The following is a 16,922-nucleotide window of genomic DNA, read 5'->3' on the forward strand; positions in this document are numbered from 1 at the left end:
GGAGTAAAAAATTAATAAAGAATGGTCAAGAAGCAAAACTTATTTTTAGTACCCATTTTTAGGCCAAATCATGGGATCTTGGATCTAGAGAATTTTATCCAAGCTTTTATACGTAAATTTCATGTGACAGGCAGCACTCATGTAATTTTTTTATTGGTGCATTGCCATCAGTGGATTCCATCTAAAACTTGCCCTCGTCTTTCCTCTTCCCTCCGTGATAAATTCAGCTCAGTTCTTTTAACAATTACTTCAAAGATTGCAGTAACCATAGCAATGCAACGTTGCTGTAGTTACTGTTAAGGTCGATAAAAATAGCATCTATTGACTGTTGTCAGCAATCAACATTTTGTCTCCAGTTATATTGATTATTTCAAGCACTGTCATATTGGGAGCATCTAAAAAATTATTATACTTTTTGATGTTTTTGTCACATAAACATCAGGGTACTTTGGTGTAGATTACTGGGCTTTTATCCCATAGACCAGGGGTGTCAAACTCATTTTCATTGCGGGCCATGTCAAGATCATGAATGTATTAATAAAAATAACTAACTAAAATTTTATAGCTTTCTCTGCATTAAATGAGTACTTCATCTAATTAAGAGGTGGAAGGATTTGTTGACAGGACAGCTCTGAATGCTTTTGTCCATTAGCATACTTGGAAAAGTGGAGAGAGAAACCATTGTTGAAATTAATGAATTAGTTTAGGAGTCCAATTTAAAGCTGAACTAACAATACATCAATTTAAATCACTGGATATTCCAATGACCCAATCAAGATCCCAACCAAAATCTTGTTGAGAATCTGTGGCAAGAATTCAAGATTATTTTTACTAGCTCTCTTTATACAGTCTGACTAAGCTTGAGCAATTTCACACACACACACACACACACACACGCACACACGCACACACACGCACACACACGCATACACGCACACGCACGCACGCACGCACGCACGCACGCACACACAAAAACATTGGGCAAAAAACATATATGGCTGGTAAGGCTTGCAAGGCTAACTGTATGTTCTGCAGTTGGGTTCAAGCAATCAATAGTCAGGGATTTACCTTAATGGGTAATGTGCATACCTATTGAACAGGGGTGCTGAAAATGTTTTACATGAAGGGCAAAGGGTAAAGTCATCTTCAAGGTGAAGTCAATATGTTAGGATGCAAAACATGGGATAAACATAGATGCATATGAATTAACATATGTCAGACAACAGTTCATCAGCAAACCACATATGTTGGCAACTACTGGCAATACAATCTGTCACTGAGGAAAACAGACATACTTATACTTACTTAAATAAAATAATACATACTCAAATGTTTTAAGTTTCTGTGTGCCATAGTGGAGAAAGAATAACAAGACGTTTTTAGCCCAGATTGGCACTGTAGCAAATAAAAGAGTGGACAAGTAAAGCAAGTATCTTATACTTTAAGATAGTATTAAGAGGTGCAGTTTTTCACGAATGAAAATAAACATATATTTTTCTTGACAACATGAAAAAAGATGTAAATTTATATACTTCAACCTCATACACACACTGAAAAATATCCATACTTGGTGAAAAGGGCCAAACTTTATTCTGTTTGTATGAAGAGGCTTGCTCAAGAGGATTTAAAAGATATCTGGGAGTGGCTTACAATGTCTTAGCCATAAACTCTTTCACATAATCCCAGAAGATGGCAGTATCACTACTGAACAGATGTCACGTCGAAGTAAGAGAAGAAGAAGCGCGAGCAGCCTTCACTCTCGCGGTTTTAGTATGTGACGTCATTCCATGATGGCTGAAGACCCTGGCGGAACAATTTTTCATTTTCCTGACATTTTTCTGTCTTTCTCTTTATCTCGGCTTGCCATAGAGCCATGGCAGGACTCACAGCCCCGTTAGTCGCTTTTATATCACTGGTATCGACATGCCCAAGAAAGGGAACCGAAAACGGCTGAAATTTAAGGCCGGAGACGTTTGCTCCGAATCAGGTAGCATAGCTGGGAGGAGGCTAGCCTTTAATCTGTGACACAGCCCTGGAGTTTGAACAGTTCCTCAGGGCTATAAAGTCACCTTCAACTTAGTAAAACGTGGACGGACAAGAACTTAAGCTTATATATGTATACATTCAGTTTAGTCACATTGCCATGTAATTATCTAAGTGCATTGTTTGTTTTATTTATGAGAGTTTCTGCCTGCTCTTTCAGTCACTGTTGCTGATTTTGCTAATGCTGACCCAGCCGTTGTGAAGTCGGGTAGAGTAAAGAAAGCTGTCGCAAATGCAATTGAAAAAGAAGGTAAAAACTGTCTGAAGAGAACAACTGCCGTGTCCGAAATGGAAACGAGACTAAAATGTTTAATTCTGTGAATCGCGTATGTTTCAGTAAAATTGCTGTGTGGATTGGAAGCCTCTCAGGGGGCGGTGGAGGAAGTCCTCTCGTCTGCATCGAGCGTCAGGGCAGACGCTGTGGGCAGCAGTGATGACCCCGAGGACGATGAAGGGGAAAGTGAAACTAAAGTGGTCCGCAAGAAGAAAACCAAGAGAAAGAAAGGTGCGGTTTCACTGTTTTGTTTGAGTTAGTTCATGGTGAAAGTGGTCACTTATTTCAAGTTTTTCCGGTGTTTTCCTGTCTTGTCTTCCCAGAGAGCAGTGAGAGCAGTGATGGGGAGGATTATCCAGTAGATATTTGGTTGATGCTTTCCTCCTACATTCGACCTGAGGATGTGTGCAGATTTTCTTTGATCTGCAGGAATGCATGGACGGTCACTTGCACTGCAGCTTTTTGGACCAGACTCTACAGAAGGTGACTGCTTTGGGGTTTCTAGGAAATTTAGAAAAGAATGAGTTTTAATAGCAACACATCAAGAAGAAATTTACAGATTGTAAACACAAAAATCTCATCTTTTTCAGGTTAATAAATGCTCCGTATGATTATGCATTAGTAAAATGTTTTTAAATAGAATGATTGCAACAATAAAATTTGAAACTTGATGGTAAAATATTTTTCAAATTGTGGGAACAAATAGAAGCATAGGATTAATTTAATAAAAATAAAAGTAACCTATTAATATTCTGACCATATTTTTGCAACAATCTTTTAAAAGATTTCAAACTTTTTTGTAAAGCAGCAGACAATATGACACTTGCTATAAGTGTTAAAATCCATTGTGAAGTACTTTTAATTCAATTGTTGTAAACAGGGATTTCACCCTTATATGTTCGTGTACAGACGTGTTTAATTTTTATTATGCTGGTGATTTTTATCACCTGAATTGGCTGAGTAGTTTGTCATGGTTAGACTCGTTTTTAGTAGACTTCAAACTGAATCTTGAAACATAACTTTTTAATGTAAGGTGTGTCTTAAAATCAAAATATGTGGCACGAATAATGTCTCTCGCAAATACTGAAAGTAAAGTTTCAGTTTCTCTGTTGGCCATATCTTTTAACTACTTCCGAACAGAGGAGTTATGGGGCTGAAAATGAAACAGAAATGTTTGCTTATGGTTTTGTTGAAGTAAAACTATAATTGATTTAAATTCACTAAACAAGTTTCTGTCTTTTAAGACAGATTTGGCACATACATCTGGATCATCGTCTCACTTTATGTGATGTCTTTAAACAATTTAGTTAAAAAATGTTTTTACTTTGATGTTTTCCCAGCTCTTTTATTGTTCTCCAAGATGCATTAGTATGCACGATGTGACTAAGCTCAGAATGCAGCTTTTAAGACAGCATCATATTCAGAATAAGAACTAAATCTTGTTTCTGTATTATATTGTATTAAAACATAACTAAGTTATACAGTTTAGTAGCAGCACTTAACTTTCTGAACTCATCTTAAAAAGGCCAATGTTTGAAAATATTTTGGAGCTGTTTTAATCTAATTGATTTGATTTAATCAGTGCTGATTAAATTTTGAGATTTCACATTAAAGGGTCGGCGGTGGTCTGGTGTCCTGTGTGTGTATAGATGTGCCCTTTCTTTGAAATGCCTGAATCACACAGCTGAATAATCTTCTCAGCTTTAAGTTCTACAAAATCCTTCCAGTTTTTGTTTTCTCATTTTAATTCAGGTGTGTCTAAGCATGAAAACACTCAGGATTCTGGCTCTCAATGGCGGGAACTGCCCATCTTTGTGTAATGCTTAACTTCACACAGTAGAGAGCTGTAGCTGAGCTGCAACAAGTGGAGCCACCTGCTGGGTCTTTTTGATAATTTTCCTCATGTTAGACTCTGTTCAAAACAGTAGAACAATAAAAAAAATTGGGCAAAAATGAACCTGTCACTTAATTATTGTTAGTTTTGAGTTTAATTTAAATATATATTTTTCTCAAACCTTCCCATTTGCTGTTTGTTTTTTTCTTAAAGGCACTACAGGGTTGAAGTTGATCTGCCGTTTCGCCTCCAGCCTGACTCTATAGATAGGATGCGCTGTCTACGGGCTTGTGTGATTCGCTCCCTTTTCCATTTGTACGAGCCCTTTAGCTTGCGCATTTCAAAAAGCCCTGCACTGCCAGAATCCACGCCCACAACGCTGCTCAACTCCAAGGTATGTTAACATTTAACGTATTTTCATGTGACTTTCTTGCTCTGTGTAAAAGTATTGACAAAGATGAATTTCAAAAACATCTGTGTGAAATACCTGTTGTGTGTAGAGCAACAGGTATTTGGAACATGAGTTGCAATATAAAGGCTTAAAATGCAAGGCAGATTTTGTTACGTTTACTTTTATGATTTTTCCTAGAAGAAGAATAAGATTAAGATGAAAACTGTTTTGTCAGCTGACATTTGACCTTATGAATATGTGCTTTTAAATGCCTGCTCTCTGTTGTTTCAGTGTTTTCTCTTCTGGGTCAAAAAGGTGTCTGGGACTCGACCAGAAGCATTGTGGGAGTTCAACTTCAAATTTAAAAAGCAGGTAGCAGGATGTCTGTTTTTAAATTAAACTCTCACTTCTTTTTTTTGTTCAAATTATTAGTTTTTTCTTGTGGTGACCCCTGCTGTGACATCTGTCTGAGGCCTTCTATGTTCATCTCCATCCATGCAGGAACACTTTAAGAATGGTTGTGCCAAGTCTTTGCATCTGCCCAGACAATATGAAGAAGTTCACATGAATCCAGACTCTGACTGCTGTGTGCTTCAGGTCACCACGCTTAACTACATCTTCATCCCTGTAGTCATGGGCCTCACACTTACCCTGGCAAGTAGCTTCTATTTCTGGGCACATACATTGTGCTTTATCACAAATATGTGCTACCCTGATAGCTTAAATGATAGTTAATATGGATGTCCTCACAGTTCAATATTTTTATTTTTTTTCATTTTCAGACTCTTATGAATTCATCCCACATTGTTAATTATAATATTTCAAGCCTTTCTTTGTTATAAAATTCTGATGATTTTGGCGTACAGATGGTGAAACCCCAAATTCCAGTTTCATATATTACAATACATAAAATCTATGTTCAATAAAGCATTTTTTTAAACTCTGAGTGTATTATGACCTATACAGAATCATGGGGCATACTGTTGACTCACCTTTCTATGACCATGCTTGGATGCAGCACTCTTTGAACAACAAGCTGTTTTAACAGTGACCTTTTGTGGCTCACCATTCTTGTAAAGTGACTGTCTTCTGGACATCTGTCCAGTCAGCAGTCTTCCCCATGACGGTGTAGCCTCCTGACCCAGACTGAGAAACCATTTAGAGAAACCTTTACTGGTGTTTTGGGTTAATTAGCTCATTAGGATGTGACACCACGAGTTTCCAGTGTTTCAGTTTCACAATGTTTGATTTTTCTGAGAGAGACAGTTTTTGTTTTTCATTTATCTGTAAGCTATAGTTGTCAATATTACAAGAAATAAAGGCTTGAAATATCTCACTCTGTGAAATTAATACATTAGTTTCAACTTTCTAAAATGAATGACAAAAAATATCAAACTTTTTTTGTGATATACCTTTTAGATGTGCCGGTATGTGCTGTAAAACATGATAGTCACGGACACATTGTGTTGGGGGAAACTCTAATTTGTTAAATTACATAACCTTCAAGTAAAGGCTTACAAACCATTGGCAATAATGTGAAAACTGGGTTTGTGACTGAACAAGGAAAGTTGGTACACCAACAGATATCAACAGGATTTCAATGATTTCATAAAAGTAGTGAGACGGCAAAATGAAACAATCTTAACAGTATCAGAATTTGGGGAGCGGTTGTTTCAAATTGCAACAGTTTCACTGATTAAACTAATTCAATATGTTATCCATCCTGATAACATTGATGAGCTCTCTGTGCAGTCTGAACAACAAATGTTTCTGAGCTGCAGATTGTAATATTTTATCATTTTCAAAAATGGACATTAACCCACCAGTTTTTCCCCACAAACCAACTAACCTAACCTAAACGGATGTTCTCGTTTTAACAGTTCACGATCAACGTGAGCACGGACATGCGTCACCACCGTGTCCGTCTGGTGTTCCAGGACTCGCCTCTGCAGCGGGGAAAGAAGAGAGGGGATCAAGGCGGGACGCAGGTGGTCTTAGATCCCGTGCACAGTGTAAAGCTCATGGACTGGTGGCATCCACTGTACCCTTCATTACCCTACATATAAGATTGTTGGAACCCACCACAGCAAATCAGGAGGCCTGCTGTTTATCCTACAATGACCATAAAACAGAAAACCAAATCACAATCAATGGGACATTTTGGTTATTATACATTTAAAAAGGAAGCACTGACTTGATGAAATTATGTGAACATTTCAGCTGCAGCCACATGGCTAAGAGAGAGATTTATTTGGTTGAATCGATTGGTGTTGACCATTATGCATGTTTCTCATATTACACTTATTTGGCAGATTTTCTCATAGATTTGATGCATTTTATCAAGGGAGTTTCATTCCTTTCAATCAGTTTCTGGTTTATCTCTACTGGGAGACACATATGACTTTTCATCTCTTGTTTTACAAGAAAGGGGCAATATATATAATTTACTTTAGACATTGTCGTCTGATTCAACAGGTTTTTCTTTTTAGCAGTTTATTTGGTGAATGCTTACTTATTTTCTTGCACTTGACCAAACTGTGCCATTTACTGCCACAGGCAGTGGTGTTCTGCATTTGGGTAGAATGTTGTAGTTGGATCAATTATGCTTAATGATGGGGACAGTAGTTCTATTTTCATTGGTTTGACCATTTCTAAGAGTTTTGATGATATTTGATTTGCAGTCAAATATTTCTTTGATTAGTTGCCAAGGAAATAGACGTAATTGAATCAACATGTCATGTGGTATTAAAATTCTTGTTAAATGTTTTATCAATTATGAAAGGACAACTGGATGTTTAGGTTAGTTGTATGTAAAATGGTGGTTTAGCTTTATCAAATGAAAGTGACTGATAATACACGTTGGACTTCAATAAAACTACCACTCATTCAAGTTTCTTCAGTCTTATTTCTTAAATGAAAATGAACTATAAAGGAATAGCCACTGATGGATAACAACAATGCTATTTATCCTGTCAAAAATGTGTTTTTAATGATGGGTGGGAGGTAATTTAACTTAAACCACATATTGCAACTTTAAGAAAAAGATTGGTCTCTCTTTTTAGTACAATAAAATGTTTATACCTCCCTCCTATGGTTACTCTTGGTATTACATGCAATAAATATTTAAAGCTTTTCATGTTACGAAGGCTGTTCACATTTTTCTTTAACTTTGCTTATGCCTTTCACATGCTGAAAATTGGTATCTTCATAACAAAAGACAATATTACTCTTTAAAATCTGATTGGCTTATGTGTTAGATACACTGAGATAAAACTGTTCTCCTAACGGGAATCTAGATTGCAACATGTCTAGAAAGCAATATGTTGTGTGCCATTCTGTGTGTTGTGAAGTCCAGAGCTTGAACTCAACATGTGTGAGAGCATATCATATATCCGCCATGCATGTGCACAAGTGGTTCAATGAGTTCTCGGTGAAACTGAAATACACCCCTAAAGGTTGCTCACTAAAAAGCTGACAACATTGATTTATTCTGTGTACAAGGACTGATGGGGACGAACTGTCTTAAGCTAGTAAAGTAAAAATAGCACAGGAATAATTTTATACACTCATATTCAGTGGTGGGCTGTCAGGGCCAGTAGGGCCTTCTCTGCTGGCCCTAGAAAATTGAAAAAGTGTGAAATGCTTTAATCATGTTTAATTTGATCTATAATTTTATATAATATATTTATATATTCACAGTAGAGGAATCGAGCAAAAACGTAACAGAAATACTAGAATTACCTTTACTAACAGGGACGATTATTAAAGAACCTTCTTCTATTCATATGTTGAAGCTTCCTCTTTTCTGTCACCCATATTAAATAAAATATAACTCTACTAGTTGTCAGTCATATATAGAGTACAAAAACAAAACATAATAACAAAAATCTGTATGTATATCTAAAGAAATTAGAATATTGTGAAAAAGTTCAATATTTTTTGTCAATAAAATAAGAAAGTGAATCTTCTAAAAATTCACCAGATTCATCTGCATCGATGCACTAATTCATGCAAAATGAGGCTAAATCTGAGTACATAGAAATTAACATGTCAGTTTGAAAATACCTTATTTTATATCTGATTTTTTGAGAAACCAAATTTTGGGGTTTCATTACCTCCAAGCCACAATCATCAAAACTACAAGAAACAAAAGCCTGAAATATTTAATTTACTTATTTCGAACATGATGGCAGTATAAAATCATGCCCAAGAACAAGGAATGCAAAAGACATATTTGTGTACCACAGTAATCCTAAGATGCTCGAAAAGGAGTAGGAAGAAGTTAGAAACTTATGAACTTCTACCTCATGAATTCATACAATATTCTCAGGTGGACCCTCATTAATAAATCAAAAATAAAAATAAACAAGCTAATTAATTTTCCATTTTGTCTGGGTTTACATATGTCTAAGTACATCCATACTCACACACTCATATGTGTTAGCCTGTGTATTATACACATTAGTGCTATCTCTCTCATATTTCTATCTTGTGAAAATGGCCTCCTTATATTTCCTTTTAAATTGTATTACATTTTGACTTTGTTTTAGCTCCACATTTAACTTGTTCCATAACGTCACCCCATGAATTGAAATACAAAAGCTCTTTCTTGTTCGTAAACTACGAATCCTTAAATTTGAGTAAACCCTTAAGCTATATCATTCTGTGCAACAAATCTGTGTACTGTAATATATAAGTTTACCTTTTTGAAATGAGCGAGAAATGTATTTAACCTTTTCACAACATTCAAATTTTTGAGATGTAGTAATAAAATACGACTTCGTAATAACAAGTTAGCCTATTTTTATACGTTTTCGTTCAAAAAGACGACGAACAGCTGAGAGAACAAAAACTACATTTCCCACAACCCCTTTAGCGGTTTGCTATTGGTGGTGGCACAGGTGACCGCAGACGCTCTGAGTTGTGGCAACATCTCGACCGTCTAACGAAAACAATTTAGGAACCGAAGTGCGAGTAGTTGTCCGCTGTCAGTATGTGAAAATACAGAAACACCTACAACTCTTGAACTTTTGTCGTTTGTTTCCGTTTTGCTTTGCACTTTTATTTCCCCGTTCCTGTTTGAAAGCTGTTGGTGGGTCTGCTATCCGGGCTCAGGGAAGCGGACGCGCACTTTTCTTCAACCTGACTCGTTCTGCCTGACCTTCAGAGCGGGTGAGTTATATTTCAGCGGCACCATTAGAATAAAGCCGAGGCTAAAACACACCTAACGCGGAGGGGATTTTAAGTGCGCATTTCCTGCTTTACACCCAGAAATGTCGTTAATTGACACATAAAGGAATATGTTGTAAAGTGTACTCCTTCAGTTTATGTGACACACATTTTTTTTTCCTAACTCCAGAATATTACTCGAAAACAAACACTTGTTTTCCCACCCATGTTATACCTACATGTATTAAGCATTACAAGTCATGCAGTTCTGGTCATGACTTTGCTCTAATTTATTTTATCTTAGTTATAGACCACTTTAATTTTTTAGTGAGCTTTAATACATTATGTAAAGATTAAATCAGTTATTATTACATAAGCAGAAAAAGAAGTTCTAGTCATTTTCATCAGCATTTGAAATACCACTGCCAGATTTATTGTTTCTGTCATCGTAATTATGGGTGGAAAACAAGACAAATGTAAAAAAGAATGACAAGGCATTAAACAGTACATGCTTCCCTTTTACTGTCATGTGTGAGTCTGGAGGGAGCTGCCCTTCTTGCCATTTATAAGCTAATAGTCTGGCTGGTATCAGTGACAACACCTCAGCAGTGGGGTATGCTGCTATGTATAAGCAGTGAGTGTAAACTGTACAGTGTGTAATGCTCTGCTGCTTATTCAAGCCCTTTGCCTGACAGTCCTGCACGGCGCCAACACAGAAATAACGAAGGCACTGCTGACTAGATGCGCTCCTTTGTTGGCCTGAATTTATTCGAAGTCTGTGTGTGTTTTATTGTGTGTATATCATGTGGCTATGCCTGTTAGGGCATTGTTAATTTTTGAGATCGGCCAGCATATGTCAAGCCCGCTTCATTTGTTATCTTTCAGTGAATACGCATCTTACTTTGAAATAGATTTCTTCATGTGTCTTGTTTTACTTTTTCGCTCCATTGTGGTGAATTCTTGCCTTCTCAGCCTGCATGCCACTTGCATTATAACAGCAAAGTGACATTAGGTCTCACTCTGATCCTTCACCTCTGTGTCTGACCTCTGTCATCAGACATGTTGTGCTGCACAGAGCAGCATAATCTGCAGTGATCGGGGTCTAAATGTCTCAGCGAGCGTGCTTAAAATGATGGGTGTGGTGTCTTGAAAAATAACTAATTCCTTATGATCTTGATTCCTCCAAGTGAAATCCATTGCAACCAGTTGCTCTTGGAAGTCACCTGGCCTGCTGTGTGGAGGGTTTTCCTAAACAGAGGCAGGGAAACTGGTTGATTGTAGCATGGATGCAGATATTTGGGAGGCCTTTCCTGAAAGGAAATCATAAGGGCTGGAGAAATTTTGGAACTGGGGTGAAGGTTCATCTGCTTGCAGAACAATGAGTGTAGGTCAATGCACATTTGTGTGTTTTAATGGTCAAGTCTGATGCTACACATATATCCAGCTTCCACTGAATCCAGCTGAATTTGAGCTGTTATCAAGAGGAATGGACACACTCTTGTGTCTCTAGTTGGGCAAAGCTGGTAGAGACTTACAGCTATGATTGCTACAAAGGATAGTTTGGCAAACTATTATATTATGGAAGTTGAATATATTATGAATGCACACCACATGTCTAGGGATCTTATTTCTAACAATAATCGCAATCATATATCCTTTACTTTCCACTTCAGAATTATGCATCAGTGCAAAATGTAAAAAAAAAAAAAAAAATCAGACAGAAATTCAATGCTGGGGCTGTGTTCAATTACTGAGTAGTAATAGCACACAAATGAAGAGAGCCTGTTTATCCCATTAGTCTTAGGAACTTGTGTATACTTTGCAGCATTAGAGTAATTTAAAACTCTGACATTACCTCACTTGTACACTCTCTGTATCCAGTGCTTGCTCTTTATTTAGTCCATGAATGAAAATATCTCTGTTATGTAACCAAACAACAGAGATGGGTCCACATCGCAGCAGCACTGGCACAGAGTTTAGCTGTAACAAATCCAGAAGTTTCACATGTAAATAAATGAGTTTAATTAGATTATTTTCGCACAGTTTAATCATGTTCCACTGGGCGAGTTTATATAATGATCGTAGGAATGACTGTAAAATACAACGTATTATTCATGAAATCATAGAGCTTGGTAAGAAAATATGTACATGATAATAAAAATGGCATTACAGCATGAAAAATGTAAACCCACTTACTTTACTTTTTTAAAATTAAAATGACATTTTAAAAAGCTTCACAGAGGGAAGAAAAGACTAAAAACCTTTTTATAATATGTATAAAAACAAATGGTAGGTTTTCTCAAATTAAACTGTATTATATTGTCACCGAACTTTTTAAATTCACCATTCTCTTTATCCTGACAAATAAGTAAATTTTTGATATATCATGTATAGTCATGGTTTTCTGCTTGGAGGATTGAGAGAAAGTCCTTTCTTCCCCCAGATGATCAAACGGTGCTGGGAAGGTGATCAGCACCTGGCCTCCCTAAGAAATCAGCAGGACTCGGTATATTATCAAAAAAGTTGCTTTCCATCTGCAGTGAAGCATGCTTAAATAGGAAATGTGGGAAATATTTTGGAAACATAGGAGTAAATGTTAGGATCTTAATTTTCTAAGAAATAAACACAGAGACTAAAGTTGCTATTAATGCAAAAAAATTGATCACAATACTTTGTTCTTTAATTTTTGGGTGTAGAAACCAGGATAGCTATAACTACGAATATCAGTAAATCCCTATGCTACATCAACTGATCTATATCTGTCAGCCATTAGATATTTATGACATCAGCATAAAGGTTTCGCAGCCGGCTTATTCCTGTTGTCTTGATAAAACAACCGTAGCTGCCGACCAGTACGCCCAGCTGGATTCAGAAGGGTTGCCATTGAGCCGGTTATGGGTTGTGCACAATGTGGTTCTTCTTACAACTGTAAATAATCTACCGTCTGTCCCATCACGCTTCATTACTTGCATGTACATTAGATCAAATGGGTTGCCTTCTCAGCAGTTGATCATACAACTAAACATCCATAAAGTCTGTTGAAAACAGAACTTTTCCTGCAGCAAGAGAAGCTGTTCTGGATGTGACCAATGACATTCTCACAATAGTTAATATTAGTTAATAGTTAAATAGCTTTGATAGGCTTGTTTTGCACATAGTAGCTTTCTGTTTTTCTGATCTGAAAACAGGTATGTTTCCAGGGTTTCAGGAAGAAAGTGTGTGTCATAAACACACTTGGCTTTGAGGTGACTGTCAGCAAAGTCAGAGGTCACAGGTGAGCATGTAGAGTGGTGTCGACAGCTGATGGACTTGCTCTCTTTCCAGTTGCAACAGCTGCAACCGGCCCAGCTGGCCAGCAGACATAAAGATAATGCAGAGGAGGATGGTTGTATTGGAAGAGAGGTGACCATATCAATGAAGATCATTCTTTCTTTTAGCAGGATTTTGTTGTTAGCGTGCTTCCATCCCGGAAGGCACATTTTCTGTCTTAATGCTGTTTTTATGAAAGCTCATCTTCACTGAGTTTGCCTGCTTGAAAGTGTCAGTGATTAATTTTCTTCAGGTAAACAGAGACCCACACCATATCCGCAGAGGGGCATGCACACCCTCACACACACACAAATGCTAAGACAGACAAGCAGGTTTGCTTGGTTCAGTGGATGTACTCTAGTGTGAAAGCGCATCAGGTGTGTGTAAACACAGCTTCATCTGTTTGCCATATGGACACATCTTCCGTGACGTGGACAGTTTTCTTGCTGCTTTGTGATTAGACTAAGAAAAGGTGCATCGCGAACTGCCTCAGTGGTGATCTGGAGTTCCCTTGGGGACACAAAATTAGGCAAAACAAACGACATCAACCCTGTCAGCAAAACTCGGACTTTTTCTTAAAAACCAGGGGGATGACAGCGTGGCATGTGCTGTATGACAACATGACCCATGATCGATCAGAGGTGAGTGTGGGTGGGCCATTTTAGAGCATGTGCTGAATGTATGACTCCACTTCCTCATCTTATCTCCATTCCACAGTTTCATATCCTCTTTTGAGAAACAGACAGTAGTGACAGTCTAGCTCTGTTTCTTTTCTGTGCAAGAAGGTTGTGTCAGCTGCACATGTGAAGCTTGCACTGCTGCTGCCCAGCTGTGGATATTTGGACAATTTGCTTATTAGTATGAGCTGCGGGGATCGTTTGGATGTGACTGTGAAGTTTCATAGCTCGCAGAACTCTATAACAAGTTTCACTGTTATGTTTTATCTCCTTACACTTATTTAGATTTTCTTTATCTTGTTCAAATCAAATCAAAAACAAGGAAGTCTCACACATATTTTTGGCCTCTAGATTGTTACTTCTGGGTTTTGAACCAGACTGAATGGTTTTTGAACTGGGCTTGGTTGGGTTGATAAACAAAACATTGTAATTTCCACTTTTGGTTTTAATTTTGTAAATTAAGTTATTACTGATCACAAACTGTCATGTTTGGGGTCTGTATTTATCCTAGAGCAATCCAAAGCAGAATTATTATGAATTTAACCTAACAAGTTTATCTAAATAACAATAATAATAAAAAACTGTGAAGTAATGCTGATTAAGAAGCAAGCTTAAGCACAGTTTTCTTTCCAGGGTTTGGGGAAAAAATGAAAATAAACAATTAATCAGGCATAATATGTCTCTGAAAATCAAAATATTGAACCTTCAGTTGTGTTAAGATTTGTTTTTTCCTATAAAATAAATGCAATTCAAGTATTTTTTCAAACCCCATGTTTTTTTTTTTTTTAATTGAACACAGAATCAATTAACTTTATTACAATCAGTGGCTTCCTGTTTCTCTGTTTTTTGAATATGACACCACACTGATGCTCATGGGAAGGGAAAGAGAACATGCCATTTCCAGGATGCTATACACAGTTGGAAGTTTCATTTTTTTAATACACTGAAGAAAAAGACACAACAAATTTTTTCTCAGCGTCTGAAGTTTAATCTGTATGACTTGGGTCAAACATTTTGGGTTTCCTTCCACAGTTTGCTGGAGTTCTGTCCCATTCCTCATGACAGAACTGGTGCGAGTGGATACCGCCTCACTCGCACGAGCATTTTCAGATCTTCCCACAATTTCTCTGTAGGACTGAGATCAGGACTTTGTGATTGCCACATCAAAACATTGACTTGTTGTGCTTAATCTAATTTATAAGCACTTTGGCTGTATGTTTAGGGTTATATTCCATTTGGAAGACCAAACTGAGCTCAAGATTGTACTTCCTGGCTGATGTCTTTAGATATTGCTTCAATATTGCCACATAATGCTCTTTCCTCATGATCCCATCTATTTTATGAAGTGTACCAGTTCCTCTTGCATCAAAACAGTCCCATAGCACGATATTGCCACCCCCATACTTCACAGGATGTTGAAAACATCCCTTTTCTTCTTCCAGCTGCAACAAAACAGTTTCACTTTAGTTTCATCAGACTACAGGGCATGTCTCCAGAAATGAAGATCTTTGTCCCTGTGTGCATTTTCAAACTGCAATCTTGCTCTCTGTTTCCTTTGAAGTAAAGAGTTCTTCCAAGGATGAACCAGACTTGTGCAGCTGCACAATTTTCTTCCCGAAATCTTAGCTGATTTCCTTTGACTTTCCCATTGTATTAAACAAGAAAGCATTGTATTTCAGGTGTGACCTTAAAGAACATCCACAAGTGAGCCTCCAACTAACTCAAATGTATCAGTTATCATTGTTGAAGGAGCCAAAATGGTTTTACCCACGTCATGCAATTTAACAGACAGTTATCCAGAATACTCCGAGCACATCTGTCAAGTCTCCCGTTTTGGCCGGGATACTAACTTTTTTTTCAACCCCCTTTCCCGCTGAACCAGCCACTTGTCTGCAGTGATTGGAGTGAGATTTTTTCACTTTTCGAAACCATGTCTTGAAGTGAAAGCATGCATGTACTGGCAGATAAGAAAAACAATGGTGAATAGCATTGTGATGTATTGTGCTAACACAATGTCTGATCAGGAATATATGAATGTGACAAAAGCACTGAGGTGGAAGCTAAGGGTCAAAAGTTCATGTGCATGACAAAAATCACAGCACCACATAGTGCCTCGGCATGAGAACTACAGCAGATTCAGAGCAGATTCAAACCAATTGAGCTTATTAAACCATAAATCCTAATTCATCCTTTGTCCTTACTGTAACTTTAAACCTTTTATTAATAGTTGAAGGAAATGAAAAGCTTCTTCCCAAAAATTTGATTGCGTAAACATTTTTATAAGCACACTGTCAATCCCTCTCCTCCTTAAACTCTGCAGACACTTTCATTCATTATCTTCTCGTCCTCCTTACCTCTTCCTCTCTCAGCCTCTTTCTAATCCCTTTGGGTTCTCTTTTTTTTCAAACTCAAGGATGGAGAGACTACATGCTGCCTAATTTACAAATAGGACAGAAAAGTGTAAGGAATTTGGAGAATGAGAGGATTTGTGACAGGATTTGAAAACCAGTTTTGTTCAGATTTTGTTGTAAGTTTGTTTCTCTGTGTGTGCCTTATCTTTCAACTCATCTCTCACATGCCTTCCATTCAGTTGTCCCGTATATGATGACTCTAACTCATGCATAAAGAAAAGTGGTGTGGCTGGTTGGTTTCTTACTGCACAAGACCTTTTTAAAAACGCTGTCAAAATTTGAGGCGTTGCCTACTCAGTGTTTTTCCCAATTCCTAAAAAGAGAATAGTTTATTTTTGCAGGCGGTCTGTCGTCCCCGACACTCTCACAAGTGTTTTTTTAGCTCATTCGCTAACTTTGTGACATAAATATATGAAATGGATTTCTCCTGAAAACAACACAAAAATATTGCAGTTCATTTTTACTATAATACAAATATGATGGCAACTACAGCGGATTCATCTAAATGCCCTTAAGGCTGATTCTATAGCTTGACATTTTTCAACTGTCTATTTTTTGTGTTGTATTTGTTGCTGCCTCTTGGCCAGGACTCCCTTGAAAAGGAGGTTTTTAATCTAAATGGGTTTTTATCCTGGTAAAATAAAGGTTAAATAAAGAAGAGAGCAAAAAGTGTTTTCCTCAGATTAGCACAGCTCTACGACATAAACAAAGCTCGACACTCTTAGAAGAAACACAGTAATGACCCTTTTAACATGGTGTTTGTTTGTTGGTTCCAGGTTACCATGGTAACCCAAAGAGATAACCGGGGTGTACT

The 16,922-nt window shown here is 37.3% G+C and overlaps 2 protein-coding genes across 4 annotated transcripts in view; both read left to right on the forward strand.

Annotated features, from left to right (window-relative positions):
- Positions 1–1,763: 1,763 nt before the first annotated feature.
- Positions 1,764–7,432, forward strand: tmem183a (transmembrane protein 183A). 2 transcript variants are annotated; one of them, XM_088005515.1, is made up of 8 exons: positions 1,764–1,893; positions 2,204–2,293; positions 2,381–2,548; positions 2,641–2,800; positions 4,365–4,545; positions 4,834–4,914; positions 5,044–5,196; positions 6,423–7,432. In XM_088005515.1, the coding sequence occupies exons 1-8, from the start codon at positions 1,788–1,790 to the stop codon at positions 6,606–6,608; spliced, it is 1,125 nt and encodes a 374-aa protein (XP_087861641.1). In that variant the 5' UTR covers positions 1,764–1,787; the 3' UTR covers positions 6,609–7,432. The 2 variants fall into 2 exon arrangements, with proteins under 2 accessions (XP_087861641.1, XP_014829422.1); XM_014973936.2 differs by having other exon boundaries at positions 1,785–1,987.
- A 2,016-nt stretch (positions 7,433–9,448) lies between these two features.
- tfeb (transcription factor EB) overlaps positions 9,449–16,922 on the forward strand; it is a 33,002-nt gene continuing 25,528 nt past the window's right edge. Inside the window, exon 1 of one of the 2 annotated variants that reach the window (XM_014973931.2) lies at positions 9,449–9,714. The gene's annotated coding sequence lies outside the window, so the exon portion shown is untranslated. The remainder of the gene's footprint in view (positions 9,715–16,922) is intronic. The other variant, XM_088005516.1, reaches the window with a different exon arrangement.

Source organism: Poecilia mexicana, unplaced genomic scaffold (assembly GCF_051168715.1).
Source record: "Poecilia mexicana isolate PSO_F unplaced genomic scaffold, ASM5116871v1 scaffold_5, whole genome shotgun sequence".
NCBI classification, from domain to species: domain Eukaryota; kingdom Metazoa; phylum Chordata; class Actinopteri; order Cyprinodontiformes; family Poeciliidae; genus Poecilia; species Poecilia mexicana.